The sequence below is a fragment of the Podarcis liolepis genome (genome assembly GCF_965112155.1).
Source record: "Podarcis liolepis genome assembly, chromosome: 6".
Taxonomy (NCBI): domain Eukaryota; kingdom Metazoa; phylum Chordata; class Lepidosauria; order Squamata; family Lacertidae; genus Podarcis; species Podarcis liolepis.
In genome coordinates this window covers 4,023,575-4,045,305 of record NC_139559.1, presented here as the reverse complement: position 1 = coordinate 4,045,305, position 21,731 = coordinate 4,023,575, and the positions used below count along the sequence as shown (strand labels likewise).

At 50.7% G+C, this 21,731-nt stretch overlaps 2 protein-coding genes and 1 long non-coding RNA gene across 6 annotated transcripts in view; 1 reads left to right on the top strand and 2 right to left on the bottom strand.

Moving 5' to 3' along the window:
* HM13 (histocompatibility minor 13) overlaps window positions 1-14,177 on the top strand; it is a 25,691-nt gene extending 11,514 nt beyond the window's left edge. For 2 of the 4 annotated variants that reach the window (XM_083507622.1, XM_083507621.1), the window contains exons 7-13: window positions 502-559; window positions 2,344-2,427; window positions 3,541-3,577; window positions 3,903-4,005; window positions 5,562-5,647; window positions 10,310-10,487; window positions 13,619-14,177. In XM_083507622.1, coding sequence (XP_083363748.1) covers window positions 502-559; window positions 2,344-2,427; window positions 3,541-3,577; window positions 3,903-4,005; window positions 5,562-5,647; window positions 10,310-10,460 — 519 coding nt within the window. In that variant the 3' untranslated portion in view covers window positions 10,461-10,487; window positions 13,619-14,177. The remainder of the gene's footprint in view (window positions 1-501; window positions 560-2,343; window positions 2,428-3,540; window positions 3,578-3,902; window positions 4,006-5,561; window positions 5,648-10,309; window positions 10,488-13,618) is intronic. The other 2 variants (XM_083507624.1, XM_083507623.1) reach the window with 1 other exon arrangement.
* LOC310708938 lies at window positions 1,895-21,731 on the bottom strand. Its single transcript, XR_014527235.1, has 3 exons — window positions 20,319-21,731; window positions 18,314-18,419; window positions 1,895-5,772 (listed from the first exon to the last, which is right to left on the bottom strand). It is a non-coding gene; the product is annotated as an uncharacterized lncRNA (long non-coding RNA).
* Window positions 19,401-19,835, bottom strand: LOC310708884 (small ribosomal subunit protein uS8-like). The gene has a single exon (XM_083507802.1). The coding sequence runs from the start codon at window positions 19,818-19,820 to the stop codon at window positions 19,428-19,430; it is 393 nt and encodes a 130-aa protein (XP_083363928.1). The 5' UTR covers window positions 19,821-19,835; the 3' UTR covers window positions 19,401-19,427.

Sequence of the window (21,731 nt, the reverse complement as noted above, 5' to 3'; positions counted from 1 at the left end):
CTCAGAAGGGTGGTGGGAATGGGAGATTGGCAGATAGCTGAGATGAGCCTGTTGACGACTCTTAACGACTGCAATAGGTCTTACAGGAAAAGGCAAGGGGTGAGAAGGTGAGAAATGGCTTAGTCATGTATAATGAGATAAGAATCCAATGTCTCTGTTCAGACCAGGTCTCTCCATGGTTTTAAGCCTTCGTTGGACGCTCTATAACGTTGCAGTGCACCATACTGTGTACAGCAGTATGAATATACTGCCTTGAAAAATGTTAAAATCAGTAAAGCATAATCATTAAAGTAACCAGCTGCTCAACACTGAACAATTGCCTAGGCCTTTCAGCATGGAAAAGTCTTCAAGAGATGCCTGAAAGTTAACAGAGAGGATTCCTTATGAATCTTCTGACAGTTATTCTCCTAAGGAAGGCCTGGTCTCCATTGGGTGACTGCCATGGTGTGAATGCTTAAGCTGCAGTCATCATCCTTATCACCATTCTTCTCTCTTCCCTAGGTCTTTGGCACCAACGTTATGGTGACAGTTGCAAAGTCCTTTGAGGCGCCCATAAAATGTGAGTACTTGGTTTTTGAAACCTTTGGTGGCAGGAGCGGTGGCTAACTGAGCGACGCTGCAGCTTGAGCAACAGAGAAAGCGTTTCTTGTAGAGCAGGGTATGCAAAACCTCCATCCCGAGGGGCTAATTCAACCCAACAGAGGTCCTGAACTGGCCTGCGGTGCCAGTTCCCTCAAAGCCACTCCTTGCTGCCCCAGCCCCGACCTCAGGTGAGAGGCAGGTATAGGCTCACTGCTGTGGCTTTGGAGTTGGTTCACTTTGGTGTCAGGTGACTGCTGGGCAGCCCCGCCCACCTGTCAAAGGTTTGGTGGTGGGATCTGGTCCACCCCTTCCACTGAGCAGTATTAGCCCAGCAAGAAAAGATAGAGCTCATTCCTTCAGCTCTTGCTCTAGGGCCACTGCCTACTTTGGGTGCTCACAATCCCATCCTACCCAACCTTAGGAATCATCATCATCATCATAATTTTTATTTATACCCCGCCCTCCCTGGCCAGGATCAGGCTCATGGCGGCTAACATCAAAGCATGATACGTTAAAAACATAAGCAATTGATTAAAATAAATATTAAAATCAAATTTGGAGCAGAATAAAATAAGACAGCAACCCACAGATTATAACTATAGGGGATGGCAGCATTGAGTGCTCACCAGGCCCAACTGTTTGTGCTCGTAGAATCATAGAATCCTAGAGTTGGAAGAGACCACAAGGGCCATCGAGTCCAACCCCCTGCCAAGCAGGAAACACCATCAGAGCACTCCTGACATATGGTTGTCAAGCCTCTGCTTAAAGACCTCCAAAGTAGGAGACTCCACCACACTCCTTGGCAGCAAATTCCACTGTCAAACAGCTCTTACTGTCAGGAAGTTCTTCCTAATGTTTAGGCGGAATCTTCTTTCTTGTAGTTTGGATCCATTGCTCCGTGTCCGCTTCTCTGGAGCAGCAGAAAACAACCTTTCTCCCTCCTCTATGTGATATCCTTTTATATATTTGAACATGGCTATCATGGCTGATCTTATATGAACTGGTGGGTGGAAAGGGTTAGGGAGGCCACTTACATACTGGGTGCTATAACAAAAAAAGAGGGGGTGGGTCAGACTGGGCCCCGACCAAAGGCTTGTCAGAACAGCTCCGTCTTGCAGGCCCTGTGGAAAGATGCCAAATCCCGCAGGGCCCTGGTCTCTTGCGACAGAGCGTTCCACCAGGCTGGGGCCAGTGTAAAAAAGGCCCTGGCTCTGGTCGAGGCCAGTCTAATCTCCTTGAAGCTCAGGACCTCCTGCACTGGGAGAGGCACCAGTGTGTGTTTAATTTTTTTTAATTTAAATTAATTTTTCAATTTTTTAACCAACAACCAAAACACAGTCAAACCCCCCCAGGCAACATACATTGGGTATACATAATCAATAATAACATATTCAAATCAACCATATGTACAATTCTATATACATTAACGCTCCTCCCTCCACAAGGTTTATTTAACTTTTAACCTTTTAATTGCCCCAAATTGTTCATACCTGCCTAAATAATTCAATATCGTCTCAAACCAACCCTCCTCCTTCTCACTGACCTTAAACCCTTTCATTTTGTGAATCTTCACAGTTAGATATTCTAAAATTATAACAGTTCTCAGTTTTTCTTCAGATCATATAAATCTTTCGCCCTTTTACCGGTGTGTGTTTAAAGCAAACCTGCTGTAGTCTTTGAATGACAAACCTGGACTCTCTCTCTGTCTCCTGCCATGGACTGAACTTGCTTCTCCCCTCTTTCCTCTTTCCTCTCTCCCAGTGGTTTTCCCCCAAGATCTTCTAGAGAAAGGCTTGGAGGCCGACAACTTTGCCATGCTGGGCCTGGGGGACATTGTCATCCCAGGTAAGGGGGTCAGGGAGTGTGTGACTATGCGGCGGTTCTGTGCGATGGAACGGCCCCTCTGGCTCTCGCTTGCTGCTCTTCGTTATCGGCTGGAAAGAAGGAGGCAGCTTCTGCACTCCTGGAGAAAGGGAAGGAGGCTTAGCGGAGAAATGGGAGTGGAGCTAGAAAGTTAATTGGTCGTCCCACATTCCATAGCGCATGGGTGGGGAACTCTTTTAGGCCCAGGGCAGGGCGGGGGGCAGACCATAGGCCAGTTCCCTGGAGGTGGGAGGGGATAATCCACCTGCCAATCACCTGGCCCTGTTTTGACACCAGAAGATTGACAAGTGAGTTATCCTGTCGAAACTTTTCCTTCCAGCCTCTGCTAAAACACAGCCTTTTCCCCAGTTGCCAGAAACTACAAGAGGGGAGACGGGACGCGGGTGGCGCTGTGGGTTAAACCACAGAGCCTAGGGCTTGCCGATCAGAAGGTCGGCGGTTCGAATCCCCGCGACGGGGTGAGCTCCCGTTGCTCGGTCCCTGCTCCTGCCAACCTAGCAGTTCGAAGGCACATCAAAGTGCAAGTAGATAAATAGGTACCGCTCCGGCGGGAAGGTAAAAGGCGTTGCGCTGCTCTGGTTCACCAGAAGCGGCTTAGTCATCCTGGCCACATGACATGGAAGCTGTACGCCGGCTCTCTCGTCCAGTAAAGTGAGATGAGCGCCGCAACCCCAGAGTCGGCCACGACGACCTAATGGTCAGGGGTCCCTTTACCTTTACAAGAGGGGAGGGTGCTCTTGCGCTTGTATTCTACTTGAGGGTTTCCCTGAAGGCACCTGGTTGGCTGCAGTGTGGCATAGGATGTTGGACTAGATGAGCCATGGACCTGATTCATTAAACCTCTTCCTAAGAGCTGTATGACCTGTTGTCTATCCCTGCCAGAGGTCACAGTGAGTCGCCTCGATATTGCTTTCAGCCACAAGGGGGTGCTGCGGCCTCGTGGATCATATTAGGAGCAGGGAGTCTTGAGAAGGGCAGCGTGGCTGAGTGGGTGGGTGCCTGGCACAACTTCCTCCCTGTAGCCCTAACCACGACCCTTCCGCTCTCTCTCTTCTCCCAACCAACCCGAACCAGGAATCTTCATTGCTTTGCTGCTGCGCTTTGACATCAGGTAAGCCCCCTGCGCCCCCCCGGTGAATGTGGGAAAGACCACGACTGGCAATCCTGTATTGCTGAGTGATGGCCTTTTTGTGACAGTCTGCTCTTGGAAAACATTCCAGTTGAGAGCAAGAGTGGCCGTTGTTGGAGGGTAAGGTGGGTTGGGGAACAAGGGCCCAGCAGGTTTTCTCTGGTCATGCCTTTGTGGCCTGATGGTATCTGTCTGCTAATTTGAGACATTTTTCTCACCTGTTCATGGCGTTGGGTGGGCTGTTAGGGAAGCTTTTCCTGCCCCTGGATCACCATAACGCCCATTTCTGCTTCCTTCCCTGACTCAGCCTCAAGAGGAACACGCACACGTACTTCTACACCAGTTTCGTGGCTTATATTTTTGGGCTGGGCCTCACCATCTTCATCATGCACATCTTCAAACACGCCCAGGTGAGCCGCCTTTACCTGCGTCCAAAGGCCACCTACCTGCCTGCAACGGCCGGTTGCCTCTTCTGGGAAAGCAGGAAGTTCTTTGAATTGGAGATGGAAAAGGGGAGGGGGCAGATGAGAAATGAGGAGTTTGGCACTGTTCCAGCAGCCCACCAGCATCAGGATAGCTAGGTGTCCTGCTTGGACACACAGCTGCCCCCTTGTTAAAGGTGCAGACCTCACGGTTTCTAAGCAAACAGCCCCACACAGCAGCGAAGGCTTGCCTCTGGGCATCTCACCAGTGACCCAGCTGGCCAGAAAGAGAGACCCAATCCTAGCTGGCTTGTTGGGTATTCTTTTTAAGAGGGCTCCTGGCTTTCCAGGTGCATGGAAGGTGACCCTCTTCTGGGTTTCATTGCCTGAGGAAGGCAACTGGCGATCTCCCTTCAGCCAAAAACCCTCTGCCAGCCAGGCCAGTAATGACGGAGGTTGATTCAAATCTTGGTTCCCTCAAAGAGCGCTGCATTGGAAAGTTCCCTGGTGCTAGCTGAGATCTGCTTCACAGAAACGTAGAATTGCAGATTTGGAAGGGACACCAAGGGTCATCTAGTCCAACCCCCTGTGATGCAGGAATCTCAGCCCAAGCATCCAGGACATGTGGCCATCCAACCTCTGCTTAAAGACCTCCAGCGAAGGAGAGCCCACCACCTTTTGAGGTAGTCCGTTCCCTTGTCAAACGGCTCCCACCATCCGAATTTTTTTCCTGATGTTTAGTCGGAAGCTTCACCCAGATCTGTTTTACAGATAAGGCGAGTGTTTTGAGAAGAGCGGCTTGCCTGACCCCAGAGGCCAGTGATCTCCCATGGCCTGTTGCGCCAGCGTGAGGCCGGAGCTCTAGCTTCCTGGGTCAGACCAACCTGGCGCCTCCAGGTGGGGCTGGACTCCCACCAACCCAGCCAGAACTGGTGGGAATTGCTGTCCCAAGTACAGTGGTACCTCTGGTTGCAAACGGGATCCGTTCAGGAGGCCCGTTCGCAACCTGAACAGAATGCAACCTGCGGGTCGCAATTCGCCACTTCTGCACATGCGCATGACATCATTTTGCGTGTCTGCGCATGCGCGAGTGGTGAAACCCGGAAGTAAGCTGTTCCGTTACTTCCGGGTCGCCATGGGACACAACCTGAAAATGCTCAACCTGAAGGAAATGTAACATGAGGCATGACTTTATCTGGAGGAAGGCTTGCTTTAGGCCCAGCTCAGGGGTCTGCCTCTGACACTTAAACCACTTGGTGCCTTTGGCTTGGCAACTCTGACCCCACCGCCCCTGCAGGCCCACTGCAATCCCTGTGGTCAATTTGTAATTCTACCCTTGACCTTCCAACTTCCGTAGACTTGTGAGTGTGAAACGGTGAACAGACTTTTGGTGCATCAAGCCTGGCCCTCCACACTAACGCTGTGCCCCTGTAGTTCCACTCTGTGCCCTGTTTTGGCCCAGCCCATGTCTGTCTCCCGAACCCTGTTTCCAGCCCCCTCTCTCCCTTCTAACGCTTCCCACCCCCCTTGATTTCCCCTCTCAGCCTGCCCTGCTCTACCTGGTCCCGGCCTGCATCGGCTTCCCTCTCCTGGTGGCTCTGGTGAAGGGAGAAGTGGCAGAGATGTTCAGGTAAGAGATGCTTTGCGATTCTGCCCGGGCAGATCCAGCCGGGTTGGGGGACTCTGCGGGGAATGGGGCACAGCTGAGTCAGCTCCTGTTTCCTTCCGACAGCCTTCAGAGTCTGAAGTAGGCCTCTGAAAGGAGGTAATAATAATAATAATAATAATAATAATAATAATAATAATAATAATAATAATAAAAAATATACCCTGCCCTCCCCAGCCGAGACCGGGCTCAGGGCAGCTAACAACCAATAATAAAAACAAGTCGATTGAAATACAACTTAAAAAACAAGATTAAAATACAACATTAAAAGGTACAGGTGGGGATGGGTCCAGCCAGCGTTTGGGTCCAGCCAGAAAGCTGAACGCCACCAGTGCCACACCGGAGACGCTCTGTCCTCATCCCATCTGCTGGTTATTGGCGTTTTCATCTGCCATGAGTCAGTGAATTGGCCTTTGCCAGCCTTGTGCCCTCCGGGTGTTTTGGACTACAGTTCCCATCAGCCAGCATGACCATTAAGAACACGAGAAGCACCTGCTGGGTCGTGGCCAGTGATTGGCCCATCTAGTCCAGCATCGTCTTCTCACAGTGGCCAAACAGATGCCCCAAAGGTGAAATCCAAGGGGGGGGGGACCAAAACATCTGCTGCAGCATAAGCAAACTCCTGTGCTCAGTAAAAGCATTTTGAGAGTGGCATGGATGGATGCCAGGAGTGGCCAAGGCACCTGCGGTTTGTGATTCTTCTGGGCAGGAAGTGGGGGGCTTGTGGCTCTGCTTGCCTCTACACGGCGCTGCTCCTTGTTCCCCAGCCCAACAGAATGGGAGGAGGATAAAACCCCAAGGGGCAGGAAGCTGCAGCCTTGAGCTAATAGTGGGGTAGCAGAGCTGATAATAATAGTAATAATAATAATAATAATTTATTTATATCCCGCCCTCCCCAGCCGAAGCCGGGCTCAGAGCGGCTAACAACAATAAAAGTAATACAGCATTCTAAAATTAATTCATTATAAAATCAGTTCAAATCAAATTAATGGCATCCATTGGGCTAGAATTCTATGAGGATTACAGAAAGAGGGAGTCAGACTGTGCCTTGGCCAAAGGCCTGGTGGAACAGCTCTGTCTTGCAGGCCCTGCAGAAAGAGGTCAAGTCCAGCAGGGCCCTAGTCTCTTGGGACAGAGCGTTCCACCAGATTGGAGCCATGGCCGAAAAAGCCCTGGCTCTGGTTGAGGCCAGCCTAACCTCCCTGTGGCCCAGGATCTCCAAGATGTTTTCGTTTGAAGACCGTAAGGTCCTCCCTGGGATATACCAGGAGAGGCGGTCCCGTAGGTATGAGGGTCCTAGGCCATATAGGGCTTTAAAGGTTAAAACCAATAATACCAATCTATTTCACATCTGGCAACCAATGCACCCCTTTGGTTTCAGATAGTTCATGATGAGTCTAAAAAGCCCAGGGCACAAATTTTCACGGCCCTCTAGCAGCTATGATGGCCCATTTACCAGAAGTAATGTATTTAGCGTTAAATCTGGAAGTGTTTACTCGATTCTGACCAAACTAAGCCTCCTGGTGTGTATTTTGCTCCTCCGCAGTGAAGCCGTTGTGCAGACACTGCCCGTGGGGTAGAAAAACTTGTCACTGACGGCCTGAGTGTTGGGGAGGTTACAACAGAGGACCTTGTTAGATCCAGCCTTGTTGAAATACAGAGGAGTGCCTCTGAACATGTGCAGAAAATCCTCCCCCTTAAACTTCAGCTCGCTTTCAAACATGCTGGGTTCGGGGTGAGACGACAAGCCAAGAAACATTCTCTGAGTCAGTTGTTCTCACTTCTTCTTGGGCCAGAGCCACCTAGAATCAGGGTCCCTCTGTGATGGGCAGCCAGCCTCCCACAAATAAATATTCAAATCCCTGGGTCTGCTGCAATTTAGGGGTGTTCCCCCCAAACAACAACTGGGGGGTGAGCAAGTGGGTCAGGCTCCCCATTTCCGCATCAGGTTCACAAAGGGGTCCGAGCGCCTCTGGGGTCCCTGCGTGGCTGGCAGCGAAATCTGCGGATGTGGAAAAGCAGCTATGTGGTTCTGTGCCAGTCCTTGAGTTATTCTCCCCACCCCACCTCCTTGGAAGTGCTGTGGGATTTGGAGGGGGGTGGGAAGGAAGAGGAACTGGTGATGAGAGTGATGAGCGGAAGGGCCCCCACCCCAGGAATCCCGGCAGGTGTCGTGCGGCCTCTCTCGGCCCTCTTCCAGGTGGCTTTGATGAGCAGCCGGTTCCTGGGGGTGCTGACAGGTCTGATGCGGCACAGCAGCTGGCCTCGCACTTCTCGGGGGGCACCCTGACCTTCGCCCCGGGCAAGCTGTGAGGAGGCTACCTGCCCCCTCCAGTCCCCTGGGGGGCCTTTCTTCTGATCAAGCCATTCCTGGAGGATTTCTTGTGTTCCGTTGTTGGGTCTTTTGCCTGCGTCGCTTTGAATGAAACGCTGGGGCAAGCGGGGAGGGTGTCAATGGCAGGAATTTGGGGTCCTGCCTGATATCTTGGACCGAAGGGCCTCGATGAACTGGTGGTGTTTATACCTGGGAGATCACCCACTGAGCCATTTATTTACTTTGTTTGATAGAACCTATATACCGCTTGATTGTTAAAGCGGTTTACCAAAAGGAAAATCGCCCAAAAGAAAAATTAGCAACAATAAGTTACTCAAAGAGTTAAAACAGCAATAGGCTGAAAACAGATTAAAACTTGCATCAGCTGTCTGAACAATTTACCGTATTTTTTGCTGTATAAGATGCACTTTTCCCCTCCTAAAAAGTAAGGGGAAATGTGTATGCGTCTTATGGAGCGAATGCAGGCTGCGCAGCTATCGCTGAAGCCACGCAAAGCCTCTTGAGCGCAGCCGGAGTGCTCCTGCCTCTTCACTCAAGAGGCTTTGCGTTGCTTTCTTCTTTCTTGTTTTCCTCCTCTAAAAACTGGGTGCATCTTATAGAGCGAAAAATATGGTAGCTCTGGCTGCTGGTCCCTGCCAGCTCCACGTGTCCGAGGCACAAGGGACACTTCAGGGCTGGCCTTTGCCTTTCGCCATCGGACAGAAAAACCCAAGCCAAAGTGTTTCTCAGAAGCGCAGAGCACATTTGTACATAGCGGGGCAGGTGGGCACAGAATTGCTTTCAACCCGTTTTCCAGTGAATTTTGAGCTTCCTTGAAGAGAGAAGTTTGGACGTGAATGAAAGTGTTTCTTAGAAACAGGGCCTTGTGGTCACAAAGACCCGGACAGCATCTCGTTGAGGGTTCAGAATACCTTTGCTTCGTGGCTCGGCTGCTTTCAGAGCAAGGCTGCCACGTCCTGCCTTTGGTCCTGGGCTCCTTGCCCTCGCCACTCTGACCTTGTCTCACCTGGGCAGCTGTGGAGCAGTGCCAGCTGCAAGGTTTGGAGGGCCCTCAGGCAAGACACCCTCCCCGCAACCCGGCCTCCTTCCCTGCATCTTCACCACTTGAGCCTGGCGCTCCTCATCTTCCTCTTCCTCCTCGTCTCTCCCACTGCCTGGTTTGCTTCCCAGACAGGGAGCTCCTGAGCCAAGCAGGTTGCTGGCATCTTCTCCTTCCTTCCTTCCGTTCCTCCTTGTGTTTGGGACAGGAGGGTTACAACAGTAGGGGCAGAAAGGGCTCGTCCACCTGGCAAGGTAGCCCATCTAGGAGAAGGAAAACTCTGGTCCTCAACTTCTGCTGCGTTGTGGGACATCTAGAGGGGGAATAAAAGGTTAAGAAGCAAAGCCTACACAAGTGGAATCCCTAAGGTGGCTGGGTGGCGCCTTGTCTGCTGTTGGGGTGCTTCCAAGGGAATGGAGGCAATTTGCAAGCCCACAGCTGGCTTCAGCCCACCGGCTGGTAGCCAAGCGATTTCCGGTCCTTGGCTCAGCATGAAACAGCAACCCACAGCTTCAGAAGCTGGAGCACAGCTCTAATCAGCAGAGTAAATAACACTGCACAAACAGAAGTGGCAGGAGATGGCTGTGAGAGCATATTTACAGGCAGTTTATTCACAAAGGAAAAACATGTCTTCTCCCTTCGTGTCCAAGAGCAAGCAGCAAAAGCAATAGCTATACACACAAACGGGAGGTCCCAGCAAGCTGTGCTGGAGTGTAAACAGACATGTGACGTACAGCAATCCACACATCTGTTTTAAAGTGGAGCGGAATATCAGTATCCTAACATCCTCCCCCTTTCCGTGTAACCCGTATCACCTGCAACTCCTGCAGCCAAGCTGGGGCCAAATGTCTCGTTCTGCTTTCCTTTGGGCTGTATTAGCGAGACTGAGAGGGGGGCCTTGTCATCTGGGCAGCCCAGGACTTCCATCCGCTCTGCCCAGGCTTGCACCCTGGGGATTTGCCAACACAGTGGTTTGACTTCACCCCTGGAGGTGCACTCCATTGTCTGTCAGGACAGATGGATAGCAGCAACGGTGGTGGAAGAGTGGGGGGCTGGGACTGTACTGTTGGGTGGTTCTCCATCTGTCGCCAGGCCATGCTGGCCCTGGCAGTGGAACCAGGTGAGGCGGGGGGAAAGCTGCGTCTCTGTGCCATCTCCCTCTTTGCAGCCGCTCTCCCTGCCGCCCTTCCTAAGCCTTTCCCTTTCTCTCTCTCTCCTCCTCTCTGCCCTGTCTGTGTCTCTCTCCCTGCAGCTACGAATCCTCCGCCGAAATCTTGCCCCATACCCCAAGGCTCACCCATTTCCCTAGCGTCTCCGGGTCTCCGTCCAGCCTCGCTGACTCCATGCAGCAGACACTGTCCTGCTCCCACAGACGCCGGCAGCAAAACCCCAGCGCCATGTAGCTCTCTCAGGCCTGCCTGTGTAGCCAGGTAGGGGGAGATCCAAGATTTAGACCCCAGGGACGGGGGGGGGGCGGCAGAGGAGGGAGGGAGGGTCTCGGTACCTTGAGTTGGCAGCTTCTGCAAATGCATGCCCAGCAGGGACCCATAGGTCCTTTCTCCCCGCTTTCTACACACCAAGAAGTGCACCCACAACCACCCCATAATGTACTGGTTGCACCTAGGTCCTTTGTCTCCTGGTGCTCTCCAGGGGGGCTGGACTACAACTGCCAGTCAGCACAGGCATACAGTGCTAGGGCTTATGGGGGGCATGGCTGAGCTGGCAGGGACTGATGGGAATTGTAGTCCAAAACAGCTGGCTGGTCCGCGGCTGGGGAAGAAGGGTCACGGGTTTAATGCCTGGCAGACAGGGCTGCAGGAAACCCTTCTGGGAATGCGGCAGAGCTGTTGCTAGTCAACATTATATGGGTTTGTAAAAAAGTTATATACCGTAGATTCCATCGTATTAGGTGACTGGGCATATAAGATGACCCCCCAAATTGGCAGCTGCCCAGTCTTATACGCGGCAGCTTCGCTGAGCGGCTTCCTCCCGGCACGAAGCAGAGCCTGCAGCCCACTGCTGCTGCCCAGCGAACCCATACCCGGCATATAAGACGACCCCCGACTTTTTAGAGGATTTTCCAGGGTTAAAAAGCCGTCTTATATGCCGGAATCTGCGGTATATGGAGAGCAGATACATTGAAATGGACTGGAGTTATTCTGTCAGTGGGTCTGCTCTGAGTAGGACTAGCATTGGCTAAAGCCCCCCAGATTTTTGCCCCCAAAACCGGCATGACGACCCAGCAGTGAAATGTGGAGTTGCCAAGGCACCTCTGCAGTAGAACTGTTTCCGCCAGGAGGTGGCGTGGAAATGCGGCGGGCGAGGGCCAGATCGGGAGTGGGGAGCTGGGGCAGGAGACGCCTCGGAAGAAAGGGCCTTAGCTCTGTGGCTGAGCACCTGCTTTTGATGCAGAAGGTTGTAGGTTCGAGCCTCGAGGGCATCTTGCGGAAGGCCTGCCTGGAACCCTGGAGAGCTGCTGTCGGTCAGAGTTGGCACTCAGGAGCGTGAAGGACCAGTGGTTCCTATTGCCTGGCCAGTGGTCCGCATCCTTCTCTCCCTTAGTTCCTGTGATGGGGAGTCTGGACACCAGTAAACTTGTCTTCCTCCAGTGGCCTGGGAAAAGGTTGCGCTTAGGCTCCCAGTCCTGGAATCACAGAATCGTGGAGCTGGGCTCCCCAAAGGTCATCTAGTCCAACCCCCTGCAATCCTCGAGACGGAAGGTGGTGGAAGCGAAGCCACTTCCACCCATCTCGTCTCGGGTCCTCTTGCAACTGACTCTTTGCTCTGGCCGCTCTTCCCGGAGGTTGTCACTGCAGCGGCAGCTTGCATGTCTCCCACAGCGAACTGCCCCAGGCACAACCCAGCAGGGAGTTTCTGCTGCTCCAGAGCTGCCTCGCGCCCTTGCCTGGCCTCGTTGGCTCCAGCGTGGCTCGCACAGGAAAAATGGTGCCCTCGGCCATTGGCATAGCCTGCAGTGGAGCTGGCACAGGGCTGCCTCCACGTGACTTGCCCTTGTCCCACTTGGTGCAGCAGAATGAACACACCCAACCAGGCTGCGTTGAGGGGTTCCTTGGGTTTGCCTCCCCACTCTCGTCCCCTGTTTCCTGTCCCCCACCCCCATAACACAGAGCCAGGGAAGGCCGGGAGAATTTCTTCTCTGCTTCAGGTACCCCATCCGTTCCCGGCTGCTGTTGTTTGAATATCTGCTTTGTTCAGGGGCCTGATTTGCAAAACCTTGCCAGGGCAGTACCTTGGCTTAGAGGCCATGCTTCAACTGCAGGGGAGGGTGCAGAGCTGCGACCTCTCAGAGAGCCCAATGACCAAAGGCTTGGGGGGGGGGGATAGAAGGGCAGGGCTTTCCCTTCTCTGCTTGAAAAATATGATGTCACTGGGGGACTCTAACCCAACACCTCCCGCCGCCCCGGGAAAAAGGTCTGAATTCTGGGACAGTTCAAGCTCCTTAAGCTCCTTTTGCCTTTTCTTGCAAGGCATTGGGGGGGGGGGGAGAGATGAAGGTATTGAATAATGGAGTTGTAAAATTGGAAGGCATCACCGAAGGTCATGTCATCTAGCCTAACCCCCTTGCAATGCAGGCATCACAGTTAAGTAGGTAATAATAATAATAATAATAATAATAATAATAATAATAATAATTATTATTATTATTATTATTATTATATCCCGCCCTCCCCAGCCGAAGCCAGGCTCAGGGCGGCTAACAACAGTAAAAGTAATACAACATTCTAAAATCAATTCAGAATCAAGTTAATGGCAACCATTGGGCTAGAGTTCTGTGAGGATTGCCAAAGGAGGGGGTCAGGCTGTGCCTTGGCCAAAGGCCTGTTGGAACACCTCTGTCTTGCAGGCCCTGTGGAAAGATGTCAAGTCCCACAGGGCCCTGGTCTCTTGTGACAGAGCGTTCCACCAGATTGGGGCCACAGCCGAAAAAACCCTGGCTCTGGTTGAGGCCAGCCGAACCTCCCTGTGGCCCGGGATCTCCAAGATGTTTTTATTTGAAGACCGTAAGGTCCTCTGTGGGACATACCAGAAGAGGTGGTCCCGTAGGTACAAGGGTCCTAGGCTGTATAGGTCTTTAAAGGTTAAAACCAGCACCTTGAACCTGATCCTGTACTCCACCGGGAGCCAGTGCAGTTGGTAGAGCACCGGGTAAATGTGATCCCGTGGCGAGAACCCCGTAAGGAGTCTCCCCGTGGCATTCTGCACCTGCTGGAGTTTCTGGATCAGTCTCAAGGGCAGCCCCACATAGACCCAGTGGAGGTCCTCTCCTAGCACCCAGCTGCACTTCTCTGCACAATCTGCCCACGTATCTTCTATACCTTTCTTCCGAGCCTTAAGGGCTAGAAACATGGCTAATTGTTTTGGTTTCAGAAAAGGAAGAGGCGTCTTTGCCTTTTGTGCTTGGGGACTTCCGCCACTTGCCCCAACTCTGTGCAGTTTTTGTCTCCCAGGGCAGAGCTGAGCTCCCGGCTGGATCTTGTGCCTCTTGCCGAGAAGGCAGCCACCTGACTTCACCCTCTCCCTCTTTCTCGTCTCTCCCCAGCTACGAGGAGAACTCTGCCCCCAAGGAGGTGCCCCCGGGAGATGCCAAAGAAGGGAAGAAGGAGAAATGACCGTGGGACGCTCAGCCGGGCTGGGCTCCGTCTGCTGGCCGCCCGCCCTCCCCGCCTCCCCATCGCAAGTGAATTTCGTTTTTTAAAAGGCAACTGGATCGTGTAACAGCCATGTGTGTTTGTACGTGTGCATCTGTCTGAAGACTGGCGGGGCAGGGGGTGGGTGGAAAGCAGGAGGAGGGGCCCCGTATATTAACCTCCTGCCTGCCTGCCTCCTTGCCTGCCTGCAGCTCCTCCTGTTCCCCCAGGGAGTAAGAGGACGGGGCAGGTGGGGGCAAGAAGGCAGCTTCACCCCTTCCGCCAACTGCCTTTTGACGCCCACTCCCCTGACCGCTGTTCATTGTCTTGGTGGGAAGAAGGAAATATGGGAGGGTGGGGTGGGAGGGGAGAGAAAGGGAGACTATGAGCTGATTTTTAAATTTTGTATTGTGGATTTGCTTCTTCTCATATTAAAATGAAACAAAACAAAAAAAAATTATTGAAGGACCAGGACTGACTCCGCAGTGTCTTTTTCACAAGGTCACCGAATCGGCTGAGACGGTGTGTTGAACGAGTGGATGTTGACTCACAAATGATCTGAGCGGGATCTGCAGGATCTGCTGCAGCTGGCTGGCCCCAGAAGTGGAGGCACGTGACTTTCCTTTTGGAAGTCCATGTCGGGGAACTCCACAACGGGGTACTGTTAAACTATGGAACTCTCTCCCACAGGAGACACAAAACTGTTGTTGTTTAGTCGTGTCCGCCTCTTCGTGACCCCCGGATCAGAGCACGCCAGGCACTCCTGTCTTCCACTGCCTCCCGCAGTTTGGTCAAACTCATGCTGGTAGCTTTGAGAACACTGTCCCACCATCTCGTTCTCTGCCGTCCCCTTCTCCTTGTGCCCTCCATCTTTCCCAACATCAGGGTCTTTTCCAGGGAGTCTTCTCTTCTCATGAGGTGGCCAAAGTCTTGGAGCCTCAGCTTCAGGATCTGTCCTTCCAGGGAGCACTCAGGGCTGATTTCCTTCAGAATGGAGAGGTTTGATCTTCTTGCTGTCCATGGGACTCTCAAGTCTCCTCCAGCACCAGAATTCAAAAGCATCCATTCTTCGGCAATCAGCCTTCTTTACGGTCCAGCTCTCACTTCCATACACCACTACTGGAAAAACCATAGCTTTGACTGTAAGGACCTTTGTCGGCAAGGTGATGTCTCTGCTTTTTAAGATGCTGTCTAGATTGCTTCAAAAGAGAATTGGGCAAATTCCGAGAGGAGGAAGAGAGGGCTATTATTGATGGCTTCTGGCCGGAATGGCTGTTCTCTGCGCTCGACAGCCGGAGGCAGCCCTGCTTCTGAATGCCAGATGCTGGAAAATGCCTGAGGGGGGAGAGGTGCACTTATGTCGAATCCTGCTCTCTGGTTCCCCGGACGTCTTCTGGTTCAGCAGACTTTTATGTTCTTGTGCAAGCAGAGGCTGCCTGAAGGAGCTGCTGGGGCTTCTGCTGGCCATCAGTGACTCACGAAAAGCAGCCTCTCCAACGGATCTCGGATTTGGCAGAGGGAGAGAAGAAAAGGGTGCCCTGCAGGGAACTCCTCCACCTGCCTTTCTGGAATTACTGGGCCATGAAGGGTCTCTCCTGAAGGGTCTCACGTCTGAGAATTTAAAAATCATTCAGCCTGGACACTGAGGTCCAGCGCCGAGGGCCTTCTGGTGTTTCCCTCATTGCGAGAAGTGAGGTTACAGGGAACCAGACAGAGCAAAAACTCATAATTGTAGAGTTGGGAGGGACTCAAAGGGTTATCTAGACCAATATATCTAAACTTCAGTTATATCCCCACGTTTACTTAAATGTGCCTTTTTGGCACCTAGCTGTTCTTCCCTTGTGTTACCAGCGGGGGGAGTTGCTTAACTTCATGGCCTTGAGAATTGTTCAGCAAGCTGCTGCATTGACTGACTGGTCAGTAAGTGATCCTGAGCAAACATCAATCAGCTGTCAGTTTGAAGGAACTTAAATTGCAATTAAATAAAAATAAAAATCAGAGCCGGGCACGGTGGATGCATCAGCCACTGGCTGCATGGTGCCCAGTTCCAAGACTGGGGTTTGAGTCTCTCGTATCTATGCAAGGTTATTTGATTGATTGATTGATTGATTGATTGATTGATTGAATGAATGAATGAATTTATATACTGCCCTATACCTGGAGGTATAGGTGCCACTGTGGTCTAAACCACAGAGCCCAGGGCTTGCCAATCAGAAGGTCGGCAGTTCGAATCCCCGCGACGGGGTGAGCTCCCGTTGCTCGGTCCCTGCTCCTGCCAACCTAGCAGTTTGAAAGCACGTCAAAGTGCAAGTAGATAAATAGGTACTGCTCTGGCGGGAAGGTAAACGGCGTTTCCGTGCGCTGCTCTGGTTCGCCAGAAGCAGCTTAGTCATGCTGGCCACATGACCCGGAAGCTGGACGCCGGCTCCCTCGGCCAGTAAAGTGAGATGAGCACCGCAACCCCAGAGTTGGCCACGACTGGACCTAATGGTCAGGGGTCCCTTTACCTTTATACCCAGAGGTCTCAGGGTAGTTCACAGAAAAGATCAATATATATATATATATATATATATATATATATATATATATATATACACACACACACACACACACACACACACACACACACACACACACCAAGGTTACTCCCATGGGACTTTCAGTCCCTGGACATTCCTTCCATAGGCAAAGAATAAAAAATATAAACCACAAAGAATAAAAGAATAAAAAAATATAAACCACAAAGAATAAAAAATATAAACCACAAAGCATTACAGCCAGAAGGGACGAATGCACAGAGATATAACATAGCTCCAAAGGGATAATAAAGTATTAACTCATCCAAATATTCCCTTTACAAAATAATGAAGATGTATAAAAATAGAGATATTCACCACCTGTGAGCTGCTTCATTATTGAGAGTAAAGGTTCTATATAGTGTTAAATGAGATAGACATTTGCAAAGGTGGGGGGCACCAAGTAACCATGAGCCTCAATATTTGTATAAGAAATAAAAATTCTTGCCTTATTGAGGGGAGGGGAGAAATGTCCTTCGAGCTCGGCCCTTCAGAGACTTTTTGTTCAGGAGGTATCTTTTCAAGATGGGCAACTTGCCAAACCCTTGAATACCAGATATCCAAACGGTTAAGATGAAAGGTCTTCCAGGATTTGGCAATATAGCCCCGGGCTGCTCTTAAGGGATGAGAAACAAAGTCTTTACCTTTCAGATCCTGCTCTGTTCTCATACACAGGTTCATCAAAAGTGCCAGGTGGGGAAATGGGTACAGCTTGTGCCCTCGTGTGCCTCTTGCTCACGCTGTGCTTTTGGCCCCGAGATATTGACAGGAGCCAGGAGATACCGCAGGACTTTTCACAGAGCAAACGGTGGTGGCAAATGCCACACTGAAGAACAAACTGCCCTGGACCAGCCGGTAGGGTTGCATGAGAACGCAGGTGGAAGTTTGGTTCCAAGCAGGTATTGCCAGAAGCATTCGTCCTCGGAGGATGTGAGCCTGCAAAATTGCAAGTTGAGCAAAACGGTGGCCCGTCCGTCTGGCAAATTGCTGCCCATGATGATGATGATGATAAATAATAGCCAGTGGTGGTTAGAGCATTGTAAAACACCTGGGAGAGACTTGGTCATGAAACTTTCCCTGGATGACCTTGGGCCAGTCACGGTCTCTCAGCCAAACCTACCTCACAGGCAAAACAAAAAAATTCCTTCCAGTAGCACCTTAAAGACCAACTAAGTTAGTTCTTGGTATGAGCTTTCGTGTGCAAGCACACTTCTTCAGATACACTGAAACAGAAGTTGCCAGATCCTTCTATATAGTGAGAAAGGTGGGGAGGGGTATTACTCAGAAGGGTGGTGGGAATGGGAGATTGGCAGATAGCTGAGCTGAGTAATACCCCTCCCCACCTTCTCACTATATAGAAGGATCTGGCAACTTCTGTTTCAGTGTATCTGAAGAAGTGTGCATGCACACGAAAGCTCATACCAAGAACTAACTTAGTTGGTCTTTAAGGTGCTACTGGAAGGAATTTTTTTGTTTTGACTATGGCAGACCAACACGGCTACCTATCTGTAACTGGAACTACCTCACAGGGTTGTTGTGGAGTCTGAACGAGGAGCGGAGGACCAATGCGCACCACTTTGGAGAAGCAGTTTGGATATAAATGCAATACATAAATAATTTGTATTATAATTTCAGCAATCAGAGAACTTCATAGGCGCACTTTTCCTGCAACCATTACAACAGCCTGCAAGGCAGATCAGTATGATTGTTACAGTGGTACCTCGGGTTACATACGCTTCAGGTTACATACGCTTCAAGTTACAGACTCCGCTAACCCAGAAATAGTACCTCGGGTTAAGAACTTTGCTTCAGGATGAGAACAGAAATCGCACGGCAGCAGCAGGAGGCCCCATTAGCTAAAGTGGTGCTTCAGGTTAAGAACAGTTTCAGGTTAAGAACGGACCTCCGGAACAAATTAAGTACTTAACCCGAGGTACCACTGTATTCCCATGTAGGATTCAAAAGTTGAGAGTGAGTGGTCAACTTAAGGTTATCTAGTAAATTCACAGCAGACCTGAGAATTAAACATACCGTAGTATCTGTAAGTCAAGTCGCACAGCTCTGGCTAGCTGGCTGGATCAAGTCTGGCTCAGTGCACTGCCGCCTCCTGCCTTCAGAGGAGAATACCTTTAAAGGCCTTTTAAAAAAATAAAAATAAATCCCCTAGAGGTGAGACCTTTTGCACCAGGGAAATACCCAGCCTCTTGTAGTTTGCTAAGAACTTGTGCTATAGTTTTGACGCTGTGCCCAGGACTGCTCCCACAAACCAAAATGCTTGTTCCTCCCCCACTTTCTGTTTCTTTTAAATGTGAACATCTAACCTGCCAAAGCAGTGATTCCCATGTGGGTGGTACTGTCCCCTGGGGGGGGGATTCCCTAGTGGGATACTAAGAAGCAAGGGGGGGCACTGGAGTTGTAAATGACTTGCCAGTCTTTGAAACACTGTTCTCACTGGATTTCCCTGAGTTTGCCCAATTAATTCAACTAAATAGCTTTAGCTGGATTCGGAAGAATCGTGCAGCTAATTGTTACCGTTTCGAATTTTATTGTGCTCTTAACTTCCTTGGTAGGTCATGCAACCTGCTATTCTGAATAATGCTTTTTAATGGGTTGGGAGCACTGGGGATGAGTTTGTGGACCCGAGGGAGCGGGGGGCCTGAAAAAGTTTGGGAACCCCTATGCTAAGCAATTGTGTAGAATTTGAAAGCCGGGGCGTGCCCTGTGAAATTGGGTTGGCTTGATGATGATGATATTTGCTGCCCCCATTATTTTGGGGGTGTTTGTGATTGGTTTTGTTTTTTTCCTATTTGAACAATTTATTAAGGTAAAGGGACCCCTGACCATTAGGTCCAGCCGTGGCCGACTCTGGGGTTGCGGCGCTCATCTCGCTTTACTATTCCGGGTCATGTGGCCAGCATGACTAAGCTGCTTCTGGTGAACCAGAGCAGCGCACGGAAACGCTGTTTACCTTCCCACCGGAGCGGTACCTATTTATCTACTTGCACTTTGACGTGCTTTCACACTGCTAGGTTGGCAGCAGCAGGGACCAAGCAATGGGAGCTCACCCCATCATGGGGATTCGAACCGCCAACCTTCTGATCAGCAAGTCCTAGAACAATTTATTAGTTTGCCTGTTTTTACAAGTTTAGAAAAAGAATCCCAGGATTTTCCCCCCTGCGTGTTTTCGCCTCGCTTCCTTGTAGTCCATGATGCCAGCTGAAGTTGACAGCACAATGCACCCAAACTGACGTGAAGGTAGCAGGTTGTTCTGCCACTTTTCCAAATCCTTCAGTTGGACATCAAATCTGGAGCTGATCACACCACACTTGTTGAATCTGCCTGTGAGATTAACAACAATCGTCCCAGCTCTGTGATCATCAATGATCTCAAATTCACCTATGTAACCATGTTTCATCATCACAGTTAGGAACTGGACAATAACTTTGGAGCACAGTCTGATGAGAACTTGATGTTTCCCACGCTTCTCAGCATTGTTGATGCTTTTAAGAGCATCTGCCAGAACATTCATGCGCACCATGATGCCAGTGCATCAATATGGCGGGGAAAGCTTGCGATTGGTTTTTAATGCCTTTGCAAAGCCTTTGCAAGGGAGCAGGCTCTGATCCTGCACACATAGCAAAAGCAGCGGGTGGCTGTTGAACGTGGACAGTTGGAGGGGATGCTTCGGAAATGGAGTCGTGTGGGAAGGATAATTACAAACCCCAAAATTTGTGATTCCCCTCCAAACCTGCGCCAAAGTTTTGCTGCTGTTCAGCAGCGGAACAAACCCTTGTTTTGCAGCGCCCCGCCAACTGACCAACTGGTGCATCAAACAAAATTTGGGGGTTCGTAGTTAATGGGTCCTCCACCCCCTGTCCGTCACAGTGCCGCCCAGGCAGCTTCAGATCTGCAGCTGGAAGGGGGGGGACCTGCTTTCCAAAGCCAAAACATCTGCAGCCTCTCTCCAGCCCCCACCCACCCATTGTGGCTCAGCAGGATTCCTTCAGCTCCTTCCCCTCATTCTTTCCACACTGACCCTTCTGTTTATCCTGATGCAGGTGGGCTGCTTCTGGCCCCCTATTGAACCGCTCTGCCCTCTGGACAAGACTGCGGCCTGTTCAGATCAATGGCGCCTTCTGTTGCTGGGCTGTTTCCAAGGGACCGTCCCCTGCCGTTTTCGCAAGGGGGGGCAGCCGTCCTCCAAGCCTGGCGATCTTTTGACGGTCTCCGGCCGAGCAGGGCCAAGATTTAACGCGTCCGCCCCGCTGACCTCAGCTGTGCCCTGTGGCCAAGCCGACCTGCCTGCCCTCTGCCACCAAACGCCGAAAACAACTGTGCAAAAAAAGTCAGGGAGTTAACCCAGCGCAGAGCCCTTTTGGGAGTTGACAGCCCTGGAAGTGCCTCTAAAAATAGGTTCACGGGATGCTGCTTCCGGCTGATCCTTGCAATGACGGTCAAATGGTCAGGAAGTGGGAAAGGGTTCTTGTTGCAAAATTTACTTTGCATTAGGGGAATTGGACCCACCCTCGAACTTCCTGCAATTCTGGGCCATCACCCCAAATGGCAAAAATCTGTTTATTTCTGGTATGACAGGAAGGTCATCTCGAACTTTTCCAGGAGGGGAGGTTACAGAATTTGGGGCTTCTAGCTCGAAAATCAGTTAGGGGGGTATGTCAGAGGCATATAAAATTATAAATGGTGCTGTGGACGTGGGTGGAGGGGTGTTGTTCTCCCTCTCAAAATCCCAGAACCTAGGGACATCTGGAGAAGTTGAACATTCAGAGCAGACAAAATGAAGTATTTCTGTGGAATTGTTAAACTGTGGAACTCACTCCCACAAGATCCAGTGGAAGACACCACTTTGGATGACTCTCAAAGTGACTTAACAGCAGTTAGCCTTCATCTTCTCTCTTCTTATACAGTAAATGCTATTATTGGGTTTCTATAACAAACATTCCTTTTTTTAAAAAACACACATCACTTGTCCTCCACAAGTTGGGCTATCCATGGCTGCTATTAATTTATACTTCTATTTATAAAAGTATTTGTTTCCTTCCTATTACTATCTGTCTCGAGGTGGAGTACAAGCGAAGATGGTAAAAGAATAACAGCAAAATTGCAGTAGTATACAGACCAATGCAACCGATGAGGCAAAGGGCACTACTAATTAATTCCTACAGTATTAAAAAGCAGGAAAGGGCAGAGCGTTCCTAATATCCCTGCATCCCAATTTCCCCCATGAATTTGATGGCTTCCTTCTGAATCTGGGGAGGCCTCCTGTCCTTCGAGACATTCTCTGCATGGTTCAGAATCCTGTTTTTCCTCCAGCCCCCTCAACTCGCTGCTAGGTTGGAGAGCAATAGCCAGAGTTTTGGGGTGTCCGCTGAGCTGGAAGCTGGAATCACAGAGACCTGCTTGCTCTGCACTGGATCCAAAGCTGCGACTAACA